The sequence below is a fragment of the Pecten maximus genome, chromosome 16 (assembly GCF_902652985.1).
Source record: "Pecten maximus chromosome 16, xPecMax1.1, whole genome shotgun sequence".
Classification (NCBI taxonomy): domain Eukaryota; kingdom Metazoa; phylum Mollusca; class Bivalvia; order Pectinida; family Pectinidae; genus Pecten; species Pecten maximus.
In genome coordinates this window covers 24,582,697-24,606,253 of record NC_047030.1, presented here as the reverse complement: position 1 = coordinate 24,606,253, position 23,557 = coordinate 24,582,697, and the positions used below count along the sequence as shown (strand labels likewise).

At 36.9% G+C, this 23,557-nt stretch overlaps 1 protein-coding gene across 1 annotated transcript; it reads right to left on the bottom strand.

Annotated features, from left to right (window-relative positions):
- Positions 1–1,439: 1,439 nt before the first annotated feature.
- On the bottom strand, positions 1,440–21,890 carry LOC117345145 (probable E3 ubiquitin-protein ligase MID2). The gene is made up of 9 exons (XM_033908137.1): positions 21,809–21,890; positions 9,619–10,371; positions 8,866–8,961; positions 7,343–7,573; positions 6,434–6,456; positions 6,058–6,185; positions 5,291–5,442; positions 4,676–4,886; positions 1,440–4,306 (listed from the first exon to the last, which is right to left on the bottom strand). The coding sequence occupies exons 2-9, from the start codon at positions 10,255–10,257 to the stop codon at positions 4,008–4,010; spliced, it is 1,779 nt and encodes a 592-aa protein (XP_033764028.1). The 5' UTR covers positions 10,258–10,371; positions 21,809–21,890; the 3' UTR covers positions 1,440–4,007.
- Positions 21,891–23,557: the final 1,667 nt, after the last annotated feature.

The following is a 23,557-nucleotide window of genomic DNA, read 5'->3' as shown; positions in this document are numbered from 1 at the left end:
ATTACGATAATTATCTACAGTATGGAAATTGAAGTCCCCACAAATAACTAACCTCCACGGAGTGTATCATATACACCAATGACGGTCTCCTAACTACCGACCTTCGTGTCATTTACAACACCCAGTAATGACCATCTTATGGCCGATAGATATTTCATTTTACTATAGGGTATGTAGGTATACCTCACTACTGCTGTGGAAAGCTCTGATATCAATACCACGAACATTTGTCTTCCTTTTCCCACATGTTATATTTGTCGTAAGCCTGTAGAGAAGTAGTTTTAGCTATGTAGTCCATGACCAACTTCAGTATATAATATCTTCTAAATATATTGTTTGTTAAATTTCGTTTGTTGCATCTGATTATCAATTTTTGTAAATTTATATCAATATTTTGGTGATACCCGGGTATTGATTGTAATATTTCCATTGTAACATCTAATTCTCCACTTTATTACATTATGTAAATATTTTGGTGTCATCCAGAATTGATTTGAATATTATTAATGTTTGACATAATTCTCCACTTAATTACATTTATATAAATATTTGGTGATACCCGGTATTGATTGTAATATTTCCATTGTAACATCTAATTCTCCACTTTAGTACATTTATATAAATATTTTGGTGGTACCCGGAATTAATTGTTATATTTCTATTGTTACACCTGATTCTCCACTTTATCATATTTGGTTACTTGTGTTTGGTGATGTCCGGAACACATACGCATTTGAGAACATAATATACAAAAAATGCAAACCCGATGCAAAAATGTTTGAAAACTAGAATCTATAAAATTTTCGTGATAAATTCATTGATATTGTTTTCGTAACATTGTTTTCCCATTGCTTGCTTTAGAATATTTTATTTTTTCGATAATTATGATTTCTTTCTTTTCTTGACATGAACAATGAATTGTTTACAATCTCACTCATATTAAAGGTCATTCCTTCCTTTGAATAAAGTTTAGGTCGTCAAAATGTAACTTAATGGAAAATATGTATTTCCCCCATGTAGTATATCTATACTCTTTCTGAATTCGCCCCGAAGTACGATTCTGTTTCTGCTGTCTGAACGAAGGAATCCTCCTTTAAGAGTGAAATTACATTTAGAAGCATCAACGTTTATCTAGGTGCTTTAAATGGCATGTTATGCTTAAATCTCGCTGGGTTATCCAGAAAGCGGCCCCCGATTATCGTTTAGACTGAATGTTTGATTATGACAGATTTACAACGAGGATTGCAACGTACAAAGAAAATATATCAAAATATTAATCCAGTAATAGATGAGGATATACTGAACATTAAACATCACTATATAGCTGTTTAGGTATACATAATGTATATATATATATTACAGGGTATTATATATTGAAGTACTTATACGGATCCTGGGCTAGATAATAGTACTACTGTATGAAAAAACAAACACAGGTAGACTGTCAGGTATGTGTGATTTATTCAACAATTCTACCCAACTAGGGCTAGATGTCACCTGTTAAGCTAAAGATCATATTGCAGTACGTAAGCTTGAGCCTTTCTTCAAAACACTAAAAGTAATCCTTTCACTTCATTTTTCTAACAGTAGCATATGGCAGACTAAATCGAACCAACATCAAAACGCTAATGTAAACGCGAATCTGTGTGAAAGTAAAAAAAAGAAGAAAAAAAGGGGGGGGGGGGGGGGGGGGGGGCGCTAAAATATTTTTTCAAAGACATTTGAAACTATTTTCGTATATAGGGCACGGACGTTTGATGTTGCAAGAATGAATCCTATCAAACATTGTATAGTTGTTAATATTCTCGGGGTTAATATTTCGCGGTTGTCCTTGTCGGACCTACTTCGCGGATATTAAGACACGCCCTGGAAGTATTCTGCAATTAACATTACTACTTATAAACATTTGTTTGTATAAATTAATATTCATGGAATTATATTTTCGCGCTTTATTTAATCACTGCGAACATAGCGAAATTAAATCCCCGCGAACATTACTAACTATACAGTAGATAACTATCTATATATACATAAAATACGACCATTTTACCACTGATATTTGCATCTGGTTAGTATTTCTAGAAACTAACAATAGTGTCACTCCTGCTATAGTAGCGTATTAATACTAGCCAGATGCGAATGCATGTGATTTCATTTAGAAATTGCGTGTGTAGGGTGAGGAAAATGCATTCTAGTGTGAGTGATTGAAATACTGAACTCGGTATCGTTGTAAATAATGCAGCAATAATCTGATAAATAACTTTACAAACACAGGTTTAATTTCTGACATTAAACTGGCGATCACACAGAGGTTTAAATAGCTCATCATAAATAACAAATAACACAGCCTCAATATCACAATATCAACATCCTTTGTGGAAAGTATAATGGGCGTCTAGCATACTTTTCCTTATAGTATGATCTAAAAATAACTTGTGAAGGCAAGACTACTTGTGCATTGGATCGACAATTCATTTTGTCAACAAACGTGAACTCTATATTCGACTAGATCTACAAGACTTTGTCTTGATTTCTACAAATCCAAAACGATCTATCATTCTAATCTACCATTCTATTAATGAGGGTTTTGTGTCAAGGAATCTCTGTCATCTAATAAATAAGTAAATAAAAATAAATAAATAGCAAAATGCACATTAGATATTTCCATAACCTTTCAGACTTTTCTGATTTTACCTCGTTATGTAATATTTCATACTTGATGATGTTTTCCTTTCCCACATAACACTAAACAACGCGTGATTTCATTTGTAAACATTTTCAGTACAAGCTTACACACATTCATGTATAGCAAATGAAAATTGACAAATAAAAATTGTCCAATCAAATTCGATCTACCATCTCACACATAATAGAATGTTTATCACTTTCAGCATCCGCACTCGTCACCTTTTCAGCACTCTCATTATCAACTATGCATACCTGGGACTATGAAAAGAGAGATATGAAATAAATAATTAATGTTGTGATCTTCCGTGCCTTTTAACAGTTTCAAATTTTTAGCGATGACCTTTCATCTCTAATAAGATATGAAATTACCACAACGGGATTGTCTCCCTTCATTAAATGTGAAAATGTATGGTACAACATAAAGTATAAAAACCAAATAAGGCCTCATGCTCGACTCCAACTGGACAACACACTTCCTCACCGTCATGTGTACGAGAATATCTAAAAGCAACTTCAATGGCATTTTGTCCACAAACTACCTATATGGTCTATTAAAGTTGTAGTATTTAACACAGCAAGGAATTTGCACTGAACTAATAATTCGGTAGAACATATCTTTTATGAAGTATAATTTGTGCTGATTGAAATATGTTTGATTAAACTTTCAGTAAAGCTATTTCATGGCATTTTATCACTGTATTGCTGTTTCTAAAACCAAGAGTTTTATATGTGACGATATGCTAAATCAAGACTTTGAGAGCTTGATATAAAACGCCATTTTTGCGATGATAGGATCACCATTTGGTTGTCGTAGATTTTGTTTCCTTTAGCACGACGGTGTTGCTGGACGTTATATCATAATTATTTAAAGATGATATAGAGTTTACAATAATGTTGCTGCCTTTAAGTGACTGATATTTGAATGACAGCACCTTTGTTACATTAGTTACATGCTCACACTGGCCTTTGTCTTCTTGGTGTCGACTTCAATTGCTGTTAGACTTTTGAATCAACACTCCATCGTTAGCCTCGTTATGAATCGAGAGTTTGTTGTTGCACACTAGCCTCGTTATCGATAAAGACTATAGCACCGTAAGCCTCGATCTGAAGCGAGGCGGTTGTTCACATCGTTCTGAATAAATACTTTGTTGTTCACATTTTCCTGATTAACATATCGGTGCTTGCTGTTGTTTCTCATAAGCCTCGTTCTCAGTCGAGAATTTGTTGTTATACACACTACTCACGCCAAACTTGGTCGTAATTGGGACTTGTTAAACACTAGGTCAACATTAACCTCGGTCTGAAGTGAGGCATTCTTGTCACACATTTGCCTCATTTGCTTCGGTCTGAAGGGAGACCTTATTAGATATTTGACATTCCCCACGAGGGTTACTGGCCATAATGACGAATTCGTACTCAACGTTAGTGTCCAGTCCAAACACTCGATGGTCCTGCCGTCCGTACAATACCAATGTGCGCCAGGCACGACTCAGCGCCACTGGGCGATACAACAGAAAGTGAGATATACTTTGCTCTGCAGCGACATCTTGCGGGCTAGAACTGTAGATCTGTATAGATGAGGCGAACTGGCGACACAAGCTTTCTATTATCACAGGAACTGAAAGGTAAAAAGAAGCAATAAAAACGGCGCTTTAAAGAATTCATGCTTCCTTAATCATCAATGATACATGTAGTGTTTTATGAAATGTTAGCTTATTGGAAGCCTTTGAGAAAGTTAACCGGAATTGACGTATTTCTATTGAACACGTGTATTGTAATAAATGAGAGCCATGCTGCATAAAACTTGAATGATTTTGAGGTTGAATACTGTTAGTAAGACGTGTGTGATGAAGTCGTCGTTAGAACAACATCCAACAACTTAAAAGAGAAATAAATGCTTTATATAATATTTAAATGATTACGTTTTCTGTTTAGCATTACATGTATTTCAATTTATAAATAACTTAAACATATCTAAATAACATACCGGGTACTACACTTTCTCCCGGAAGTAGTGTAATACATTGAACAACTTCCGAGTTCGCGCTTTTTCCCGCGCTGTTTATGGCACTAACACAGAAGTAATATGTGGTCCCTTTACACAGGTTCTCCAGGAGGATAACCACAAGACCTGAACTGTTCGGAACACCTCGCGTCGTGGCTTTTTCATCAGGAACGTTCTTCACTACCACCGTATCCTACAATTCACAAAGATAAATTAAAGTGGTGAAAAACAGTTCATTGAAACCAATTGATTGGATTCAATTTTTGAAAACAAGTACAAGCAACCAAACAGATGGTATTAAACAATAAACACGGCAAAGGTCAAATCTGTCTATAAAGGTCATCGTACGTGAACGAACAGAATAGTCGCCTTAATTGGCAGGCGCCCATTATGTATAGGTTCATTTGCAATGAGTTATGTTAAATTGGGAAACAAAACAGGTGTTCTTTATAAATAGTTTTTCGCTTTGCAGGCAAAATTAAAGGCAGATTTTACTTTACGGCTATACTACTACAACATGTACGCCTTCTTATCTGGATTGCATTACAGGTTTATATCTATATACAGAAAATACGAAGATGACACGGGAGTTCTTACTTCAATCTCGAGACTCTTCTGTTCCTCGGAGCAGTAATGGATTTCGTACTGTTGTATGACGTCGTGTGGTCCAAATGGCGGCGAGATCACCAACACAACCATGTTGTCGCTACGAGAACAGCGAGTGACGTCGATGACTGGTGTTGCTGGGGCTGTAAGTACGCATGCGTCACTTTCTCATAGGATTGTGCAAAAGATATTATCACAATTCAAAACAAATTAAGAGTTGAATATAGTAGAGTCAAAATGAACTGAACCACATCACACAGCTGTTTCGTTCTTCTAGAACTCGTCATTGAGGCTAAGGGCATAAAGTACTCATAGGAGGCGACCAATTTACTCAAAATAGGCCAAACGAAATATCAAAATCTGGATTCGGGGCACAAAAGAGCCGCAATTGCAATAATTTTCATAATTATCAATATTGAATTTCAAAATAACTTTAATTAGAATAAATCTACATGTGTATATTCTGTGCCGTTTCCCTATCCAAATGAATTAAAATGTAAAAAGCAGGTAACGACAATTATCGGTGACTGAAATTATCCACTATCAGTTTACCAACTTCAATCAACATGACAACAACGTCAACATGTTTTATTTCTGCAATATACTAGTAACAAATATTGTAAACTATGGTTATACAACAATAGTAAATTTAAAGTATAACTTAGGCTTCACAAAGATCGTATGTGACCGCAATCACTTGAACTTTGAAAATGGAATAATTAAACACCGACTGGTAAAAAAATGTATTAAATACCAACCAACTAGGTAATGTAAATCCCTGAGTATATTCTTCTCTCGCCGAAAGTCAACGACTTTTTCCTGGAGAAAGTCAAGGTCAGAAGGAGTAAACTGGACACTCTCACAGTCAAGAGTTGATTTGACCAACCTGTGAAGGAGGTTTAGAGGTTATAACACGAAATTCAATCAAAGAAATTAAGTTTCGTCGATTCCATTTACAATTTTGAAGGAGTCTTTGTTTTAGTTTATCATATGCGTAAATTAGACTGTTTAGATTTCTAAAAATGCAGCGTTTTGACTCTTAACCTCTCATGTTTCAATATATGTCTGATGACAACACTGGCATGGATAGGGGATTAGATCTTTGCTAGATTATTAGATTGATATTTTACTTACTTTTCATTCGTAGAGCTGGCAGCCTGAAAAATAAAGACATGCTTTGTAATGCATTATCCATGATAATAATTTTCTTCATCAAATTCAATCAAATTTTACTGCAAATAAATCAGTCAGCACGTATCGTGAATGGTTCGTGTTACACGAGCCTTGTCACACATGCTCTGATGAAGCCACGTACATCCTTAACAGTGATTTGGTGGCAATAAGGCAAAAAGTAAGTAAAATGCGTCAGTGGAGCTCCCAAAGCTGAATTTTTATGAACTTCTCTATCAAGATATCCCATAAAACTTCGGCAAGTGAATGATCATACAAATTGATCCGGAAATTCCCAATATGTTAACAAAACGATAAAATGATAATAATAATTAAAAAAAAGGCCGGAAAATGAAAAACATAAATATTTCGAGAAGTGTAGGTTGATGAAGGCTATGGACAATTTTTATGGTCTTTGTGAAACACTATTGTCTTTGGTGGTATGAGATTTTACATGTTTGATCTTCGCTTATTTGTCTGGCGATTTCATTGTTCCTGTAGCGATTCTCATTCTCTGTACGTTTTTTTTTATTTATGCTTCGCCTTCATTTAACCGAGTTTGAGTTAAGATCACGGCTTCCTTCTTATGTCGGTCTCTTTATTGTTTTTGAAAACGTGACATAACAGATTCTTAACATCCTGGATGAAGCAGCAGCCGCTTACATACCGGTACACAGTGTTCTTAGTTTTGTGATCTTAAGATGTATTGCGATGTCAATACCCCTTTTGTTGCTGTTTTGCCTTGGTGTCGTCCGTTTGGAGATGGCTGTTTGGAAATATTTCAAATTTAAGGCTCTATACAAAAATACATTATCTATCATTGTTATCGTATACTGTAATCAAAAGAAATGTACTCTGTTTCTTCACACTTACCTCCAAGACATCAACTTGATCTTGTTGAAGAACCTCAGTTGTATGACCGAGGAGCGCCTGCGCAGATCGTTGTATTTGATCCATGACTTTGATCAAGTCATCCATGTCATTCTGACGCATGCGCTCCTCGTACTCTAGGTCTGACAGGAAGAAGTGACGTTTGTTTTCAATCTCGGCTAAAAGGGCGTCGCACTGCGAGTTAATCTCGTCCCTCCGTTTGTTGATAGCCTGCTGTTAGTGTCGAAAGGAAATACAAATACACTTCCTGTATAATGGTATGTTGGGGTTAGCAATTATTTAGATTAAGGAATGTTAATCTTATGTAACATGGTTGGCTCACATTTATTATCAAAGCATATTTATCCCAGAAATAGCACAGTGATTAAGAGAAGTAAACATTTATCCTTGAAGCATTTTAGAAAACAGTTGATGACATCAAAACGAAGAAGGAAATGTAAGAAGTTTGCATTTTGAACATTTTGGTATGTTGGAGTTATGGAATATTTAGCTACACTAACGATACATTAGCTATCATTATGATGGATGATGATGGTATGTTGTAGTTTTAGAATATTAAGCTGAATGAATGTTAGTCTTATGTAACATGTTTGGCTCACATATATTACCAGGTATCTAAGCATATATATCTCAGAAATAGCACATATAGCATAGTGATTAAGGAGAAATCAACATTTATCAAGAAAGCATTTTGGAAAACAGTTGATGATATCAAAACAAAAAGGGAAATGTAAGAAGTTTGCATTTTTAACACATTACAAATGCTATGCAGGTCAAAGGAACGTAAAATTTAGAAAACACAAGGATGCTTTACTGCAACATCAGCTTCTCAGTAAGGTAGCCAAGGATACCAACATATGTCCCCTCCCCCCTAAAGGATAAACCATCAACTCCGCCAAGGCCAGTCCTAACCTAACTCTCGTTGAAGATGGAGGAGGGAAGCATACACTAACTGGCAATGTCTAATCATTGTAGACTCCAGACTTATGGTAACAGACCGGACTTTTGGTCGTAAGCAAACGTTGGATTACCTTAATCAAGGCCCGTAACCCAAAACCAAAGAATATAAGCTATCAACGGATACATAAGACAAATTATTCGGGTTGAATACCAACATGAACATCAGATCGTACAAAATTGGTAAACAGTAACCCATTCAATCGTACTGCCGAATTATTCTGAAAATCATAAATCCAGAAATAATAACTGAAACCTCAGATACCAAGAAAAAGGAACGCAATATGTATATAGACGCTCGAAAAACCTGAAATAGCAATGCAAAGTATTCTCAAAGCAAAAGAAGGAAGAAACGAGCAGCATACAAAGCTGTTGTAGGAGAATAGATTATCGGAGAAAAATCCTCGCGAATCTGGCCAGAACTGGTTGACAATTGTTTACGTTTTAACAGGAAATTAAAAGTCTAATCAAGCAGTTTCCACAACAAGTATTAAAGCTGTTTTTTTACAATGCTTTCCAACACTACATCCTGGGTAGTCCTGTCTTACCTGCATGTCTTTAAGGCTGTCTCTCTGTGATTTTATGGCTACTACAACTTTGGACTGGCTTGTCTTTAACTTTTCTGACTTCTCTGCTAGTGATAACTACGGATAAGAAAATATACAGAGTTTAATGAATATTATATATATATCACATACAATCTGTATCTATTGGAAACAAAGGTGTCTTAATCTCCTAATACTTGTTTCTTTTCTTACAGAAAATATTTTCGCAAAAACAATTTTGTAAATTTTAAATTAGAGTGATATAGACACTAGTAGCTTTTAATTTCCGGTTATATATATACATTTACATTTGCTCCGCATTTCCCCATTGACACAATGCTAAGAGGCAGTTGCCACCATACGCCTACAACACCCAGTGCCTCGGGTTATAACACCCAGTGGGTCATGTGACATTAAAAAAGGCGGGATTTTTTTTGCGTTGGTTTAGTTTTTTTCAAAGTTGACGAAAATGGTAAGACAATGTAAATATAAGTATTGAACAGTGGTTTTAATGTTGTAATAGTCGATATATGGCAGTAAGATGTATGTTGGGCATATGTAGCATGGAAACCCTAACAGGTTCGCATGCCATTTGCCCACCATACATCTTGCTGCCATATCGACTATAACAACATTAAAACCACTGTTTATTGCTTAAATATTTAATATTTAGTTCATTTTAAGAGACTCATCACTCAAATGTCTTTTGCAAAATCATTTGAAAATTTGAGTACCAGTCATTTGTTTTAAACAAACCTTTACGTTCAGAAACGCTTCCTCGACAGGCGCCATTTTGTGTTTCTTGTGTCGGTCTGAGGTTCGGCAGACTTTACATATGGTCATTTCACAGCTCAAACAGTAGAGTGAAATTGGTACTGCTTTGTGTATTGTGCATACACCGGAAGCTCCACTCACTTCCGGTGTTGCGGTCTTAGATGTAGGGGTGGGTTCCACGATCTCGTGAGTGTTGAATGGCTGTCTATTTGGATGTGATAGACGTAGACAATGATTACAATAAGAAACATTACAATCCAAACAAAACTTTTTCGCCTTTCGTGGAGGAGTTTTCTCACACAACTGGCAAATACCTTTCCCGCCTTCTGCCTTTGGAGTAGTGATTTCTGGTGTTGTCTTTACGACTGGAGCCGTCTGCTCCTGTTTCTTGTCAGCCTTGTATCGTTCAATAATGTTTTCCAGTGCAATGACTCTAGGAAGACTCGATATCCCCCCGCTAACGTAGCAGTTATCTCGACACACCGGACAGCGGATAAAGTTGAAATCGAACAAATGTTCTGCGCATGGCGAACGGCACAGCACGTGGGAACATGGGAGTATTATGGGATAGTTGAATAACTCCAAACATATTGGACACTGTAGATCGGTATCCACCTCCATCTGGGATCTTAGGAAATAACCCAGTTTGGATTTTCTTTGCGAGGACTGGTTCCTCTTCCTGGCCGATGGATGGTGATTAATCCCTAAAAGGTCACGTTCTGGGAATTGTGTTACCTGCAAAATATAAAAGTAATTTGTCTTTAAATATTTAGTCATGTATACTATCAATAAAAACATGGCCGTGTTTCCCAGTTAGCACACAGTAATATTATAAACGATAGCACAGTTTATATTTAAGAGATACGAACTGCAGATCCGTATCTTCTCGTCTCCCTATTTCTCCCATTATTTTGAAAAAAAATCCTTTCAAAACGTTTGTTCGATAGTATTCTATTTTCTTGTATTGAAATGATCAGCAAGATTATCTCCAAATTCTTCCATCTTTTTTATCTATTGTTCCTTTTTACTGATTTTAATGATAATCAATAATTATTTGGAGTTTTATAAACCGCTACATCACAGCAACATAGCAGTCTTAAAGTGGTTCACAAATATTTATCCTTATTTATCATTGGGCCTTTAAACAGCCAGTCAATGTCTGACTTAACTCTCTGAGGAGCATGCAGCCGGAGCTGCCATTCCGGCGCTAACAGCTTACACACGACATTTCTTGCACTTTCGTTCCACATACTCCTGTACAACAGAGTCAGCTGTAACACAACGGAGTAAAGTATCCTGTTCAAGGATGCAACACAACTCCCATGCCGGGACTCGAACTCGCAACGGATGAAACGTCATCCCGAGTCAATGTCTGTCTGTGATTGTAAAGTCTAGTCAGTATATATATTATACCCTCATCCCGAGACAATGTCTGTGATTGTAAAGTCTAGTCAGTATATATAATATACCCCCATCCCGAGACAATGTTTGTCTGTGATTGTAAAGTCTAGTCAGTATATACATTATACCCCCATCCCGAGTCAATGTCTGTGATTGTAAATTCTAGTCAGTATATACATTATACCACCATCCCGAGTCAATGTCTGTGATTGTAAAGTCTAGTCAGTATATGCATTATACCCCATCCCGAGTCAATGTATGTCTGTGATTGTAAAGTCTAGTCAGTATATACTTTATACCACCATCCCGAGTCAATGTCTGTGATTGTAAAGTCTCGTCAGTATATACATTATACCCCCATCCCGAGTCAATGTCTGTGATTGTAAAGTCTAGTCAGTATATATATTATACCCCCATCCCGAGTCAATGTCTGTGAGTGTAAAGTCTAGTCAGTATATATATTATACCACCATCCCGAGTCAATGTCTGTGTCTGTAAAGTCTAGTCAGTATATATATTATACCCCATCCCGAGTCAATGTCTGTCTGTGATTGTAAAGTCTAGTCAGTATATACATTATACCCTCTTCACGAGTCAATGTCTGTGATTGTAAAGTCTCGTCAGAATATCCATTATACCCCCATCCCGAGTCAATGTCTGTGATTGTAAAGTCTAGTCAGTATATATATTATACCCCCATCCCGAGTCAATGTCTGTGAGTGTAAAGTCTAGTCAGTATATATATTATACCACCGTCCCGAGTCAATGTCTGTGTCTGTAAAGTCTGGTCAGTATATACATTATACCCCCATCCCGAGTCAATGTCTGTGATTGTAAAGTCTAGTCAGTATATACATTATACCCCCATCCTGAGTCAATGTCTGTGATTGTAAAGTCTAGTCAGTATATACATTATACCACCATCCCGAGTCAATGTCTGAGTGTAAAGTCTAGTCAGTATATATATTATACCCCCATCCCGAGTCAATGTCTGTCTATGATTGTAAAGCCTAGTCAGTATATATATTATACCCCATCCCGAGTCAATGTCTGTGATTGTAAAGTCTAGTCAGTATATACATTATACCCCCATCCCGAGTCAATGTCTGTGATTGTAAAGTCTAGTCAGTATATACATTATACCACCATCCCGAGTCAATGTCTGTGATTGTAAAGTCTAGTCAGTATATACATTATACCCTCATCCCGAGTCAATGTCTGTCTGTGATTGTAAAGTCGAGTCAGTATATACATTATACCACCATCCCGAGTCAATGTCTGTGTCTGTAAAGTCTAGTCAGTATATACATTATACCACCATCCCGAGTCAATGTCTGTGATTGTAAAGTCTAGTCAGTATATACATTATACCCCCATCCCGAGTCGATGTCTGTGTCTGTAAAGTCTAGTCAGTATATACATTATACCACCATCCCGAGTCAATGTCTGTGATTGTAAAGTCTAGTCAGTATATATATTATACCCCCATCCCGAGTCAATGTCTGTGACTGTAAAGTCTAGTCAGTATATACATTATACCCGCATCCCGAGTCAATGTGTAACTGTGATTGTAAAGTCTAGTCAGTATATACATTATACCACCATCCCGAGTCAATGTCTGTGATTGTAAAGTCTTGTCAGTATATACAGTATACCCTCATCCCGAGTCAATGTCTGTGATTGTAAAGTCTAGTCAGAATATACATTATACCCCCATCCCGAGTCAATGTCTGTGACTGTAAAGTCTAGTCAGTATATACATTATACCCCCATCCCGAGTCAATGTCTGTGATTGTAAAGTCTAGTCAGTATATATATTATACCCCATTCCGAGTCAATGTCTGTGAATGTCAAGTCTAGTCAGTATATATATTATACCCCCATCCCGAGTCAATGTCTGTGAGTGTAAAGTCTAGTCAGTATATATATTATACCACCGTCCCGAGTCAATGTCTGTCTATGATTGTAAAGTCTGGTCAGTATATACATTATACCCCATCCCGAGTCAATGTCTGTGATTGTAAAGTCTTGTCAGTATATACAGTATACCCCATCCCGAGTCAATGTCTGTGTCTGTAAAGTCTAGTCAGTATATACATTATACCCCCATCCCGAGTCAATGTCTGTGTCTGTAAAGTCTAGTCAGTATATACATTATACCCCCATCCCGAGTCAATGTCTGTGTCTGTAAAGTCTAGTCAGTATATATATTATACCACCATCCCGAGTCAATGTCTGTATCTGTAAAGTCTAGTCAGAATATACATTATACCATGATCCGGACTGGTATATCGATTGTAAAGTCAACATTCAAACATAAGAGATAACGACTATGTAGTAGGATTAGGCGAGTGTACCTAGTGACGGTCAAGTGTCCTCAACTGACCACTCGACAGTAACGACACAGGCCGGACGTTCAGGCGGAATTAGACGTCTCATAAAGCGCATGTTTGTTCTAGGTAAAGCCAAAATATCAACGTTTATTTGATGTCAGGTTTAACGTGAAAACGATCGGCCAATTTTCGTCTTACCGGATCTTTAAACAAGGTTTTTAATAACGAGAAAGCTAAATATTGTCTTGTAAGTTTAGTGGGTACGCCTCTTGGCGAAAACATTCCGATGGTTCGATATTTAATATGTTTTGCATGTTATCAATTTTATATTTCGGATTACAAATCCGTCAAGGCATGGGAAGAAGACATTGTTCATTGTGATATGAGGATGTGACGCGCATAGGAAATATGAAAAAGAGGACTAGACCTTGAATTTCCTTTGATCGCTGAATCACAAAACAGATGATTAAAATTGCATGTTCTTTTGGTAAAGAATTCACGCGAGCACGCTATTACTAGAATTTCATATTTATGACATCAAAAACACGTATATTTTATCATAAACTTATCTCAAACGATCTGGTAATTTATACATAGTTTATAATGATTTTATATGATGAATTGACGAGAATCAAATATCAATCGTAGTCGGAATATGGATGATAGACATCAATGGTATGCGTAAGGTAGGAATACAAGTCTCTACTAGATACAGAAAAGTCCATGTAGCGTTGCTGCGCATGCGTTACATTTATTTGAAGTCAATTCAACTGTATTTATGTCTCGAATGCCACACAATCAATAATCAATTCTACAGTTTCTCACTCTGTTCCACACCGACAATCGTCCAGTCCACCCCTCACAATACAACACGCACCTAACCCTACCCAGCTACTGGACTAATATCAATATCTACCAATTGCATATACATGTATCATAAAGAGACAGCATTCAACCAATACCCATCCACAATATACAGTTACCCACGACAGGACTTGCATCTATATTTTGTGTTGTCTAAATATACCTCAGTTAAGCCTTCATTACCACTATTGGAAATTAAAAAAGAGAGAAAAAAAAATTACCGGGTGCTAATGAGACTTTGGCGTGTGAATGTGTCCCTGTGTATTTAGTACAAGGCCGTTCGATAAACATCAGTATCTAAATATACGGCGATCACGCCAATGTGTTGATGGGTCCTGATGAGGCTGGGACAGAATAACAAACAGTTACCGAATCTCAAGTTATAGTTTAACATCAAGCAGATTTAGTATAACGAGATCGGCGTGTATACGATCTTAATTCTATTTTAAAAAGGTTGGCAAAGAATCATTTAAACATAGTCTACTGAAAAGGTATACTGGAATACAACCCTATCTGGTTTCATCAAACATTTCTTAAATTTTGCCATATTAAAGACAAGATTTTAACGTTTAAGGAAAAATAAAGTTGTAATGTTTAGTTGATTTTAATAAAAGGATTTTCCTAAAGCATTCATGAAGCTGGGACCAGGTGCTCCGGTAGGCAAAGGAAGATGGTACCCCAAATTTGAGGGAGTGTTGTCTCTGTCATGGCAAATATCGGATTATCGTTACATCTTGTCCTCGGTAAAGTTTTATTCTCGTATACTTCCCAGGATGATTCTGTGGTTGTTAGGGATGAGACCAATCGATCTCACACGGGGAAGGGAAAGACACACACTATGACGTCACTCGCAATAGCGTAATGTCATTTCATGTAGCGTAAACACATCGCAAATTGATAACGTCATCAATTTCGGTGCACATTTCATGAGACATTGATGAAGGCGTCATAAAATGTTTCGCAACACCTCAGGATTTGCTACTCGCACGAGAGAAAAATAATACCGCGGACATGGATACATGTACAATGTATCTCAACCCTCGAGTAAGAGTTTGGTTGGCCAGTAAGAGGCTTGCGAGTGCTAACCAGTCAAGCTCTTACTCTCGGGATGAGATATCCCTACCCATGGAGCAGGTTCATGCAAGATTCAATAAGACTCCAGTCGTTCAGTTAGGAAATCTCTATCGCAAACCCAGTAGCTGTCGATACGTGTGATGATGTTGTGTTCAGTAGTGATGGCTGTATTGACGTTCAACACGATAACAGCTAGTCATAAAATCTGTACTATTCTTAAAATTAATTTATTTCGAACTGAAGTATCTAAACTTTATAACACTTCAAAGTCGTTTTGCACTTTTCAGCATACCTATAGTACATTATTTCCATGTGAAATGTTTATAAAATCTGTACTTTTATATTTTATGAAGCATTTTACTCCTCAGAATGTAGACTCGTCCGTATGAATATGTCAATTCCCTGCCAAACACGCAGACAAGAATTTAATTTGTACTTTACGTTATAACCCGGTACAAGTCCATCAGTGTTATATTATGGCTGCTTCGAAGGCGGGTAAACTAAACGGACCTATTTATATTGATTAGAGCATGATTTAATATTGATAAAGAAAGATGATATGTAACAAACAATACTTTCAATACACAAACACAGGTACTTGTGGACAGGTGTGCAATTTTCCATAAAACATGGCGAGTAAGAGAACAAATCGTTTTATAACAATGCTAAATTTCTTAAGTTTCTAAAATTAACAATCGACGTAGTGGCCTTACGATTGGATTGTTAATTTTTAAACGTATATTTTTACGATTAAATTTTAATTGTTAAATGTCGCTCACGGACAGAGACCGTGACCCACGGACAGAGACCGTGACCCACGGACAGCGACCGTGACCTCACGGTCTTGACGTTTACGGAAAAAGACTGTCACAGTCCGCGAGTGCCAGGGCCGTTGGTTACATACGATAAGAAATGGGTTATATAATTTCAGTAGGTCTATCTGTAATCACTCCAGAGACAAAACAATATACCACAATCGAACTTTTAATTTAGCAACTACTAGATAATGTAGTGACAAGCCTGGAAAATGTTCAAATACAGAATTGTAAGTACATCAGTTGAAACGTTTCTAATCGTTATGAGTCGTCAGCGAGATGTAATGTATACACTTCTATCAACGACATTGAATGATGATAGAAACATTTTGAATATCGATATAAACACTAAAATTAAGCCCAATTTGGTGTATAATGCTTTTCAATTATTACACTCTGATAATAGTTACAGACAATAAAAAGTGTAAATCTGGTAAAAACAAATGTTACATGTAATATACAGTAGATGTTCGACGTAAAATGTAGAAATACATGTGTACGACTTCAGGTAAATCTGACTCTAAGTCACATATAGGAATACAATTCATAAGTCAATAATTTAAATGTCGGACTTATTTGTATAATTTAGTAGAACAGACCACGTATTATTCCACCCAGAAGTGTACACACAGTTTTAAACATTGATGTTAAACTCTTATTGACAGGTGAGTCAACAGTACAGTCTTTATTGTACACGATCAAATTGGCCCAGTTTACACCCGGAAATAAATCTATCCTGGAATATACAACCTCGTTCTTCAGAAGTCATTGAAATATACCCATATACCACCCTTAAGTTACAACTTATTATGTATATTTTCAGGGGGTACATCTACCAGGTGTGTTGACAAATTTAAGTTTCATTGTTGAATTATATATTTACATGACTAAATGTGACTTCAAAACAGAAAAAGCTCGTATACCTTCAAAAAGGGTTGCTGAGAATTACAAATACCGACAAAGAAATAGTACATACCGTGAAAGTCGAAATGAAAGATGATAAACGGACACAAATTATTAACAAAAGAAAATTCAATGAGAAAGGATTCAGATGTTCTGGAAGGTTAAGCGTCTTCTACTTTATCTAGGACATCCATCATGTAAACATTGGTCAAATCTAGGAAATGACATGTTCTCAAAGTAAGGACAGGGGTAGTGACAAAGGAACTGATATATGGACATTGTATATATATTAATGATCACGTCTTGACACCAATTGCACAAATAAATACATGTTTATCATTATGAAAGCAATCGATTTTCTCGTAGTTTTAATTTTTCGGCATCCTCGGGCCCAGGTGAAACCCACACAATAGCCTAATATATGTAAGTGCGATTTTCACCTGGCCCGATGATGATCTCACGGAAACCATTGTTGTAGGACCCCAGTACTCTCGGAAACCATTGTTGTAAGACCCCAGTACTCTCGGAAACCATTGTTATAAGACCCCAGTACTCTCGGAAACCATTGTTATAAGACCCCAGTACTCTCGGAAACCATTGTTGTAAGACCCCAGTACTCTTGGAAACCATTGTTGTAGGACCCCAGTACTCTCGGAAACCATTGTTATAAGACCCCGGTACTCTCGGAAATCATTGTTGTAAGACCCCAGTACTCTCGGAAACCATTTTTGTAAGACCCCAGTACTCTCGGTAACCATTGTTGTAAGACCCCAGTACTCTCGGAAACCATTGTTGTAGGACCCCAGTACTCTCGGTAACCATTGTTGTAAGACCCCAGTACTCTCGGAAACCATTGTTGTAAGACCCCAGTACTCTTGGAGACCATTGTTGTAGGACCCCAGTACTCTCGGAAACCATTGTTATAAGACCCCAGTACTCTCGGAAATCATTGTTGTAAGACCCCAGTACTCTCGGAAACCATTTTTGTAAGACCCCAGTACTCTCGGTAACCATTGTTGTAAGACCCCAGTACTCTCGGAAACCATTGTTGTAGGACCCCAGTACTCTCGGTAACCATTGTTGTAAGACCCCAGTACTCTCGAAAACCATTGTTGTAGGACCCCAGTACTCTCGGTAACCATTGTTATAAGACCCCAGTACTCTCGGAAACCATTGTTGTATGACCCCACGGTACTCTCGGAAACCATTGTTGTAAGACCCCAGTACTCTCAGAAACCATTGTTATAAGACCCCAGTACTCTCGGAAACCATTGTTGTAGGACCCAGTACTCTCAGAAACCATTGTTGTAAGACCCCAGTATTCTTGGAAACCATTGTTGTAGGACCCCAGTACTCTCGGAAACCATTGTTATAAGACCCCAGTACTCTCGGACACCATTGTTGTAAGACCCCAGTACTCTCAGAAACCATTGTTGTAAGACCCTAGTATTCTCGGAAACCATTGTTGTAGGACCCAGTACTCTCAGAAACCATTGTTGTAAGACCCCAGTATTCTCGGAAACCATTGTTGTAGGACCCAGTACTCTCAGAAACCATTGTTGTAGGACCCAGTACTCCCGGAAACCATTGTTGTAAGACCCCAGTACTCTCGGACACCATTGTTGTAAGACCCCAGTACTCTCGGAAACCATTGTAGTAGGACCCCAGTACTCTCGGTAACCATTGTTGTAAGACCCCAGTACTCTCGGAAACCATTGTAGTAGGACCCCAGTACTCTCGGACACCATTGTTGTAAGACCCCAGTACTCTCGGAAACCATTGTTGCAAGACCCAGTACTCTCGGAAACCATTGTTATAAGACCCCAGTACTCTCGGAAACCATTGTTATAGAACCCCAGTACTCCCGGAAACCATTGTTGTAGGACCCCAGTACTCTCGGTAACCATTGTTGTAGGACCCCAGTACTCACGGAAACCATTGTAGTAGGACCCCAGTACTCTCGGAAACCATTGTTGTAAGACCCCAGTACTCTCAGAAACCATTGTTGTAAGACCCCAGTACTCTCGGTAACCATTGTTGTTGGACCCCGGTACTCTCGGAAACCATTGTTGTAAGACCCCAGTACTCTCAGAAACCATTGTTGTAGGACCCCAGTACTCTCGGAAACCATTGTTGTAAGACCCCAGTACTCTCGGAAACCATTGTTGTAAGACCCCAGTACTCTCAGAAACCATTGTTGTAAGACCCCAGTACTCTCGGTAACCATTGTTGTTGGACCCCGGTACTCTCGGAAACCATTGTTGTAAGACCCCAGTACTCTCGGAAACCATTGTTGTAAGACCTCAGTAAGACATAAACAAGTATCGAATGCATTTCCTACACAACAATAAAATCATGTTCATTTCACTGGTTTTACTCAGCTACAAAATGAAATAAACTTCGCTAGTACGGTAGGTATGGTGATGGTTGTGAATTCTGTAGATACAGTATCTTGGCTGTCAGACTGCTCTGTAAAGATTAATCTTAGTCAAACACTATTTAGACTTTTTTTCCCAGATAACATGACTTAGAAACACCAGTTCTATCATACCTGGCAACACTTCAGACTGAATGGTCTATGTTAAGTTTAGACATGATCTTTATATAACGGTTTATAACATTCCCGATAGCTTCACCGACAAGACGATAATGGCCGAAAAGCCATTCTGTGCTTAGCCTAGATTGATGATAAGAACATTCAAACCTTGAGACTAACATCTAGTGTTTAACAAATGTCTCTGAACTAAAATTAGAATATTCATAAATGTATGATTTCACCAGACACTGACAATTAAATATTCATCCTCATCAATGTAGATATTTCTGAAATATTCATATACGAAATGGCGTAAAGCGATAAAAAATACAGCATGCAAAATCAAATTCTTAATCGTTACCAGCACTTAAGATATTAATATATTAAGATATTAATGTTCTTTGATTTTCCACAAAAATACACTTAATGGTATTCAACAAGTTTGTACTCGGATCAATATTTGCATTCCAAAAATCTAGAACGACCTACTAATTTTGTTTATACCGATTTTACCCAACCAGTCCAATCATATATTGATATACATGTACCCATTTTTTCAAAGAAGTAAAAAAAAACGTCAGATTGCAATCTGATAATTCATCTAATGTTTTATACATAATTGAAAATGAAAATGTTATATCCAATACCATCGCCACTACAAAAACAGTTGATTTGGAACATTCATGGTCTGTTTCTCTTGAAATTTAAATCATTTGACGGTTATATTTCATATTCAGAAACAGCAATTAGCCTATGGTGAAAGGTTGGCTTGTAAAGAACCTTGTTCCCATGTCAGTTACTTAGCACATACGCGGCTTGGTTAGCTAAAACACTTCGGGCCATGACTGAACGCATGTGTATCGGAGAATTAACAGTCATTCAGAGCTAAACCTTTAATTAGTTAACGATCACATTTGCTGTTATAGCCCATTAAAATGTTTAAACGAGTGAATACCCCATTAAAATGTTTAAACGAATGAACATGTACATAATTAAGGCACCCCCCCCCCCCCCCCTCCTTTTTTTCAAATTAATGAATTTTACCAAAACGTTTGTTAAATAAAACAATGATAAATCAAGTTCATCCATGCATAAACTTGCCAGTTAAGACCTGCGTTTAACTATCGGTTTTGCTTGAATTAGCAACGCTTGTTGTTGTCATTGATTCGGAAGCAATTTTATTCCAATTTCCGTTTACGATCAACCTCCTTTTCTGAAAGCTTCTATTTTACCATAATGAAATATTGCCAATATTATGTTCGCTGCATGCCGCGTCGGGCTTTTATTGCAATAGTTAAAAACACATTACGAATCATGGTCGACATTTTACATATAAATAATAAAAAAAATCCTTGCGTAGCAGATATGGTTCTCGGGAACACCAAACACAATGGCAATTATTTTTCTCAATATAGCGATACCGGAACCGGAAGTAAGCAATTTCGTGTTATTACAGGTGGCTGAATGAAAACTATTATACAGTAGAATGGTGATTATGTGGTGTTTTAACATCAGAACATCTAAGTCTGGAGAAACAAGAACATCTTGGTCTGGAGAAGCATGCTTATTGCTTTTTTTCCTTTGAAGGTGGGGGTGGAAGGGGGGGGAGGGGGAGGGGGGGGGGGGGGGGTTTAGAGGATGGAGTTAAGATGCAGAAACGTAGCATATCACAAATGACTTATTTGACATATATTTTTTGTTTTGTTATTTTATCAATTTGTTATTTGAGAATATCCATATCATGGGATGAAATTTGCACACAGTTATAAGAACATGCTCCATATCTCTTTATTGCTTTTCAATAAAATGAATAAAGAATGAATGAAAAATGTGAAAGGAATTAATATAAGCTTTTACACTTGTTTTCCGATCCCAAATTATATAGATTTGAATGAATTTTGAATAAAATATTGTTAAACTAAATTAAAATTTCCTTACGAAATGTTTTTTTTTATTATGATGAATCCGATCCCTTTTATTCTGGAATGAATGGCATTATTTCTGATTTGACAATCTTATTCTTAATTCTTACTTCGTTTCCTCTTGCAATAAACATTGCGACAAAACTATACATGATAAGAAAAGGACGCGCAGAACAACCGAAACAGTCTATTGTTGTACTTACTTATTCATTCTTATAGAATGCTATGTTAACTAAGCATTGTGAAGCAGTCGAAATACATGCTATTAAAATATTTTTCAGATAAATCAGCAAACACAACCGAATGTAATTAAAAACCACTTACGGATGTACGTATTCCGTCTTCTAGTCCGGTAGTTAGTCCTTACTATAACGGATCCCGTCAGCGACAATAGGTGGTCGTGAGCACGGCGACCTCTTGTAACCTTTACATGAAGGAATGCGCGCGCAATTACTCCAATACTGGTCCTAACACAGACAATCATGATTTTTTTCTTGAAAACCCAGAAGATGATTTTATACAAGGTATCTACTGTATATGAACTTAGGACTAATGTTTACAGAAAAGGGGCGTGTTGCTGACAACAATCTAAGTTAAGTATGAACGGATACTCGATAAACAAGGTGGAATGTTTCTAATAAAAGATTTATATTAATGTGGGGATGTTGACGCCTCCGCAACCAACGGAATTTATTGAAGCGGAGATTTATTCTAACAAACGTCTTGAAAGCGGTTCGTATATTTGGAATCGAGCATATATGTCGTTGTGGTTTCCTGTTGATGAAATTTTATTTATTTAACTCCAGTATATTATATACTTGTTATTTCAACTGGTTTTCGCAAACAATATTGGTTTCCAATAATTTTCTTCTTATTCAAAGATTTTTGTTGTCTTTTCAAAATCATTTTTGCACTACGTCTTCTTAAATAACAGAGCATATATTAAAGATGCAATATTTCTTAAGAGATCCGACACCATTTGATCATGTGACCTCTTTGGTGATTCCAATCACATTGTGACAACATGATTTCTCAATTTTAAAACTTCACAAATTGACATTAAAAGAGTCAGGCTATAAATAGTACACTACTCCGTTAAAGCGTGAATGTAAAGTTAGCAAATGAAGTTATGGTCCTATAACACGCCCTGACTATTGCCCTGAACTGTGACGTCACAGAAGGGACAAGAAGAAACTGTAGTTCCCTTCAAAATACAAACTTTTGCTCTGAACTGAATCACGTCTTACTATCATATTATCAGTTCTGTTTCTGCTTGTCCAAACAATTGTTGCTATAGTCGTCACAGCTGTATAAGTAGATTTGACCCTCACCTGTTAGGTACAACTGCTGACATTTAGGATATAAATCTCTTTGTCACGTGTCCCAGAAATAAGTGTTCCCACACGAAGGTCTATAACAGTCCTAATGACGTTTTTGTACGATATTTTCAGATGTTGATAAAGTAGGCTGCGATAAACCCACGTTTGAACCTATAAAAGTGTTATTTCTTATCAATAGCGCGATAAACTTATAAATTGTTAAAGTCATTTTTATCACAACTTCGCCGATAATGGTCCTCCGCCTTCACAATTATTTATATCCCTATGCATACTGAACTTCACTAGTACCCGCGCTCTTCTGATGGCTGGCTGTAAAGTTATAATCGAGTGTAGGTATAAGTATGTACACGTTTGCCAGGTAAATATTTACAGGTAGGTAAAGTGATACGGCTATAGCAGTTTGTTAAACATCGGCCGATACATTATAATTTCAATTGTATAGATTGCTATCAGTTTCTGAATATCTAAAATGTAAATCCGGCAGATGATGATAACATATATTATGCTAGTTTCCATTCTGACAAAGCGGTTTCTAATCAAGAGTAGGCACAGGTGTAAAATCACAGGTGTGTATATCCGTAAGGCATGATTCAGTCAATATTGTGATGGCTAACGTTAATTATTGATGTTTATGCTGACTTATATAATTCCTACAGATTTGATGGATCACTAGCGATTTAATTCTGTACAAATTGCTTCTTGTGGTAATGACTTTTATAAACGAGATTAGTAC

What these genes read in the sequence shown, in the direction of transcription:
- LOC117345145 (XM_033908137.1), bottom strand. Translation starts at nt 10,257, where the DNA reads ATGGAGGTGGATACCGATCTACAGTGTCCAATATGTTTGGAGTTATTC. An exon ending in ACAGCCTTAAAGACATGCAG is followed by an intron (nt 7,574 to 8,865) that starts GTAAGACAGGAC and finishes CGACACTAACAG; the next exon opens with CAGGCTATCAACAAACGGAG. An exon ending in GGGAGAAAGTGTAGTACCCG is followed by an intron (nt 4,307 to 4,675) that starts GTATGTTATTTA and finishes TTTACCTTTCAG; the next exon opens with TTCCTGTGATAATAGAAAGC.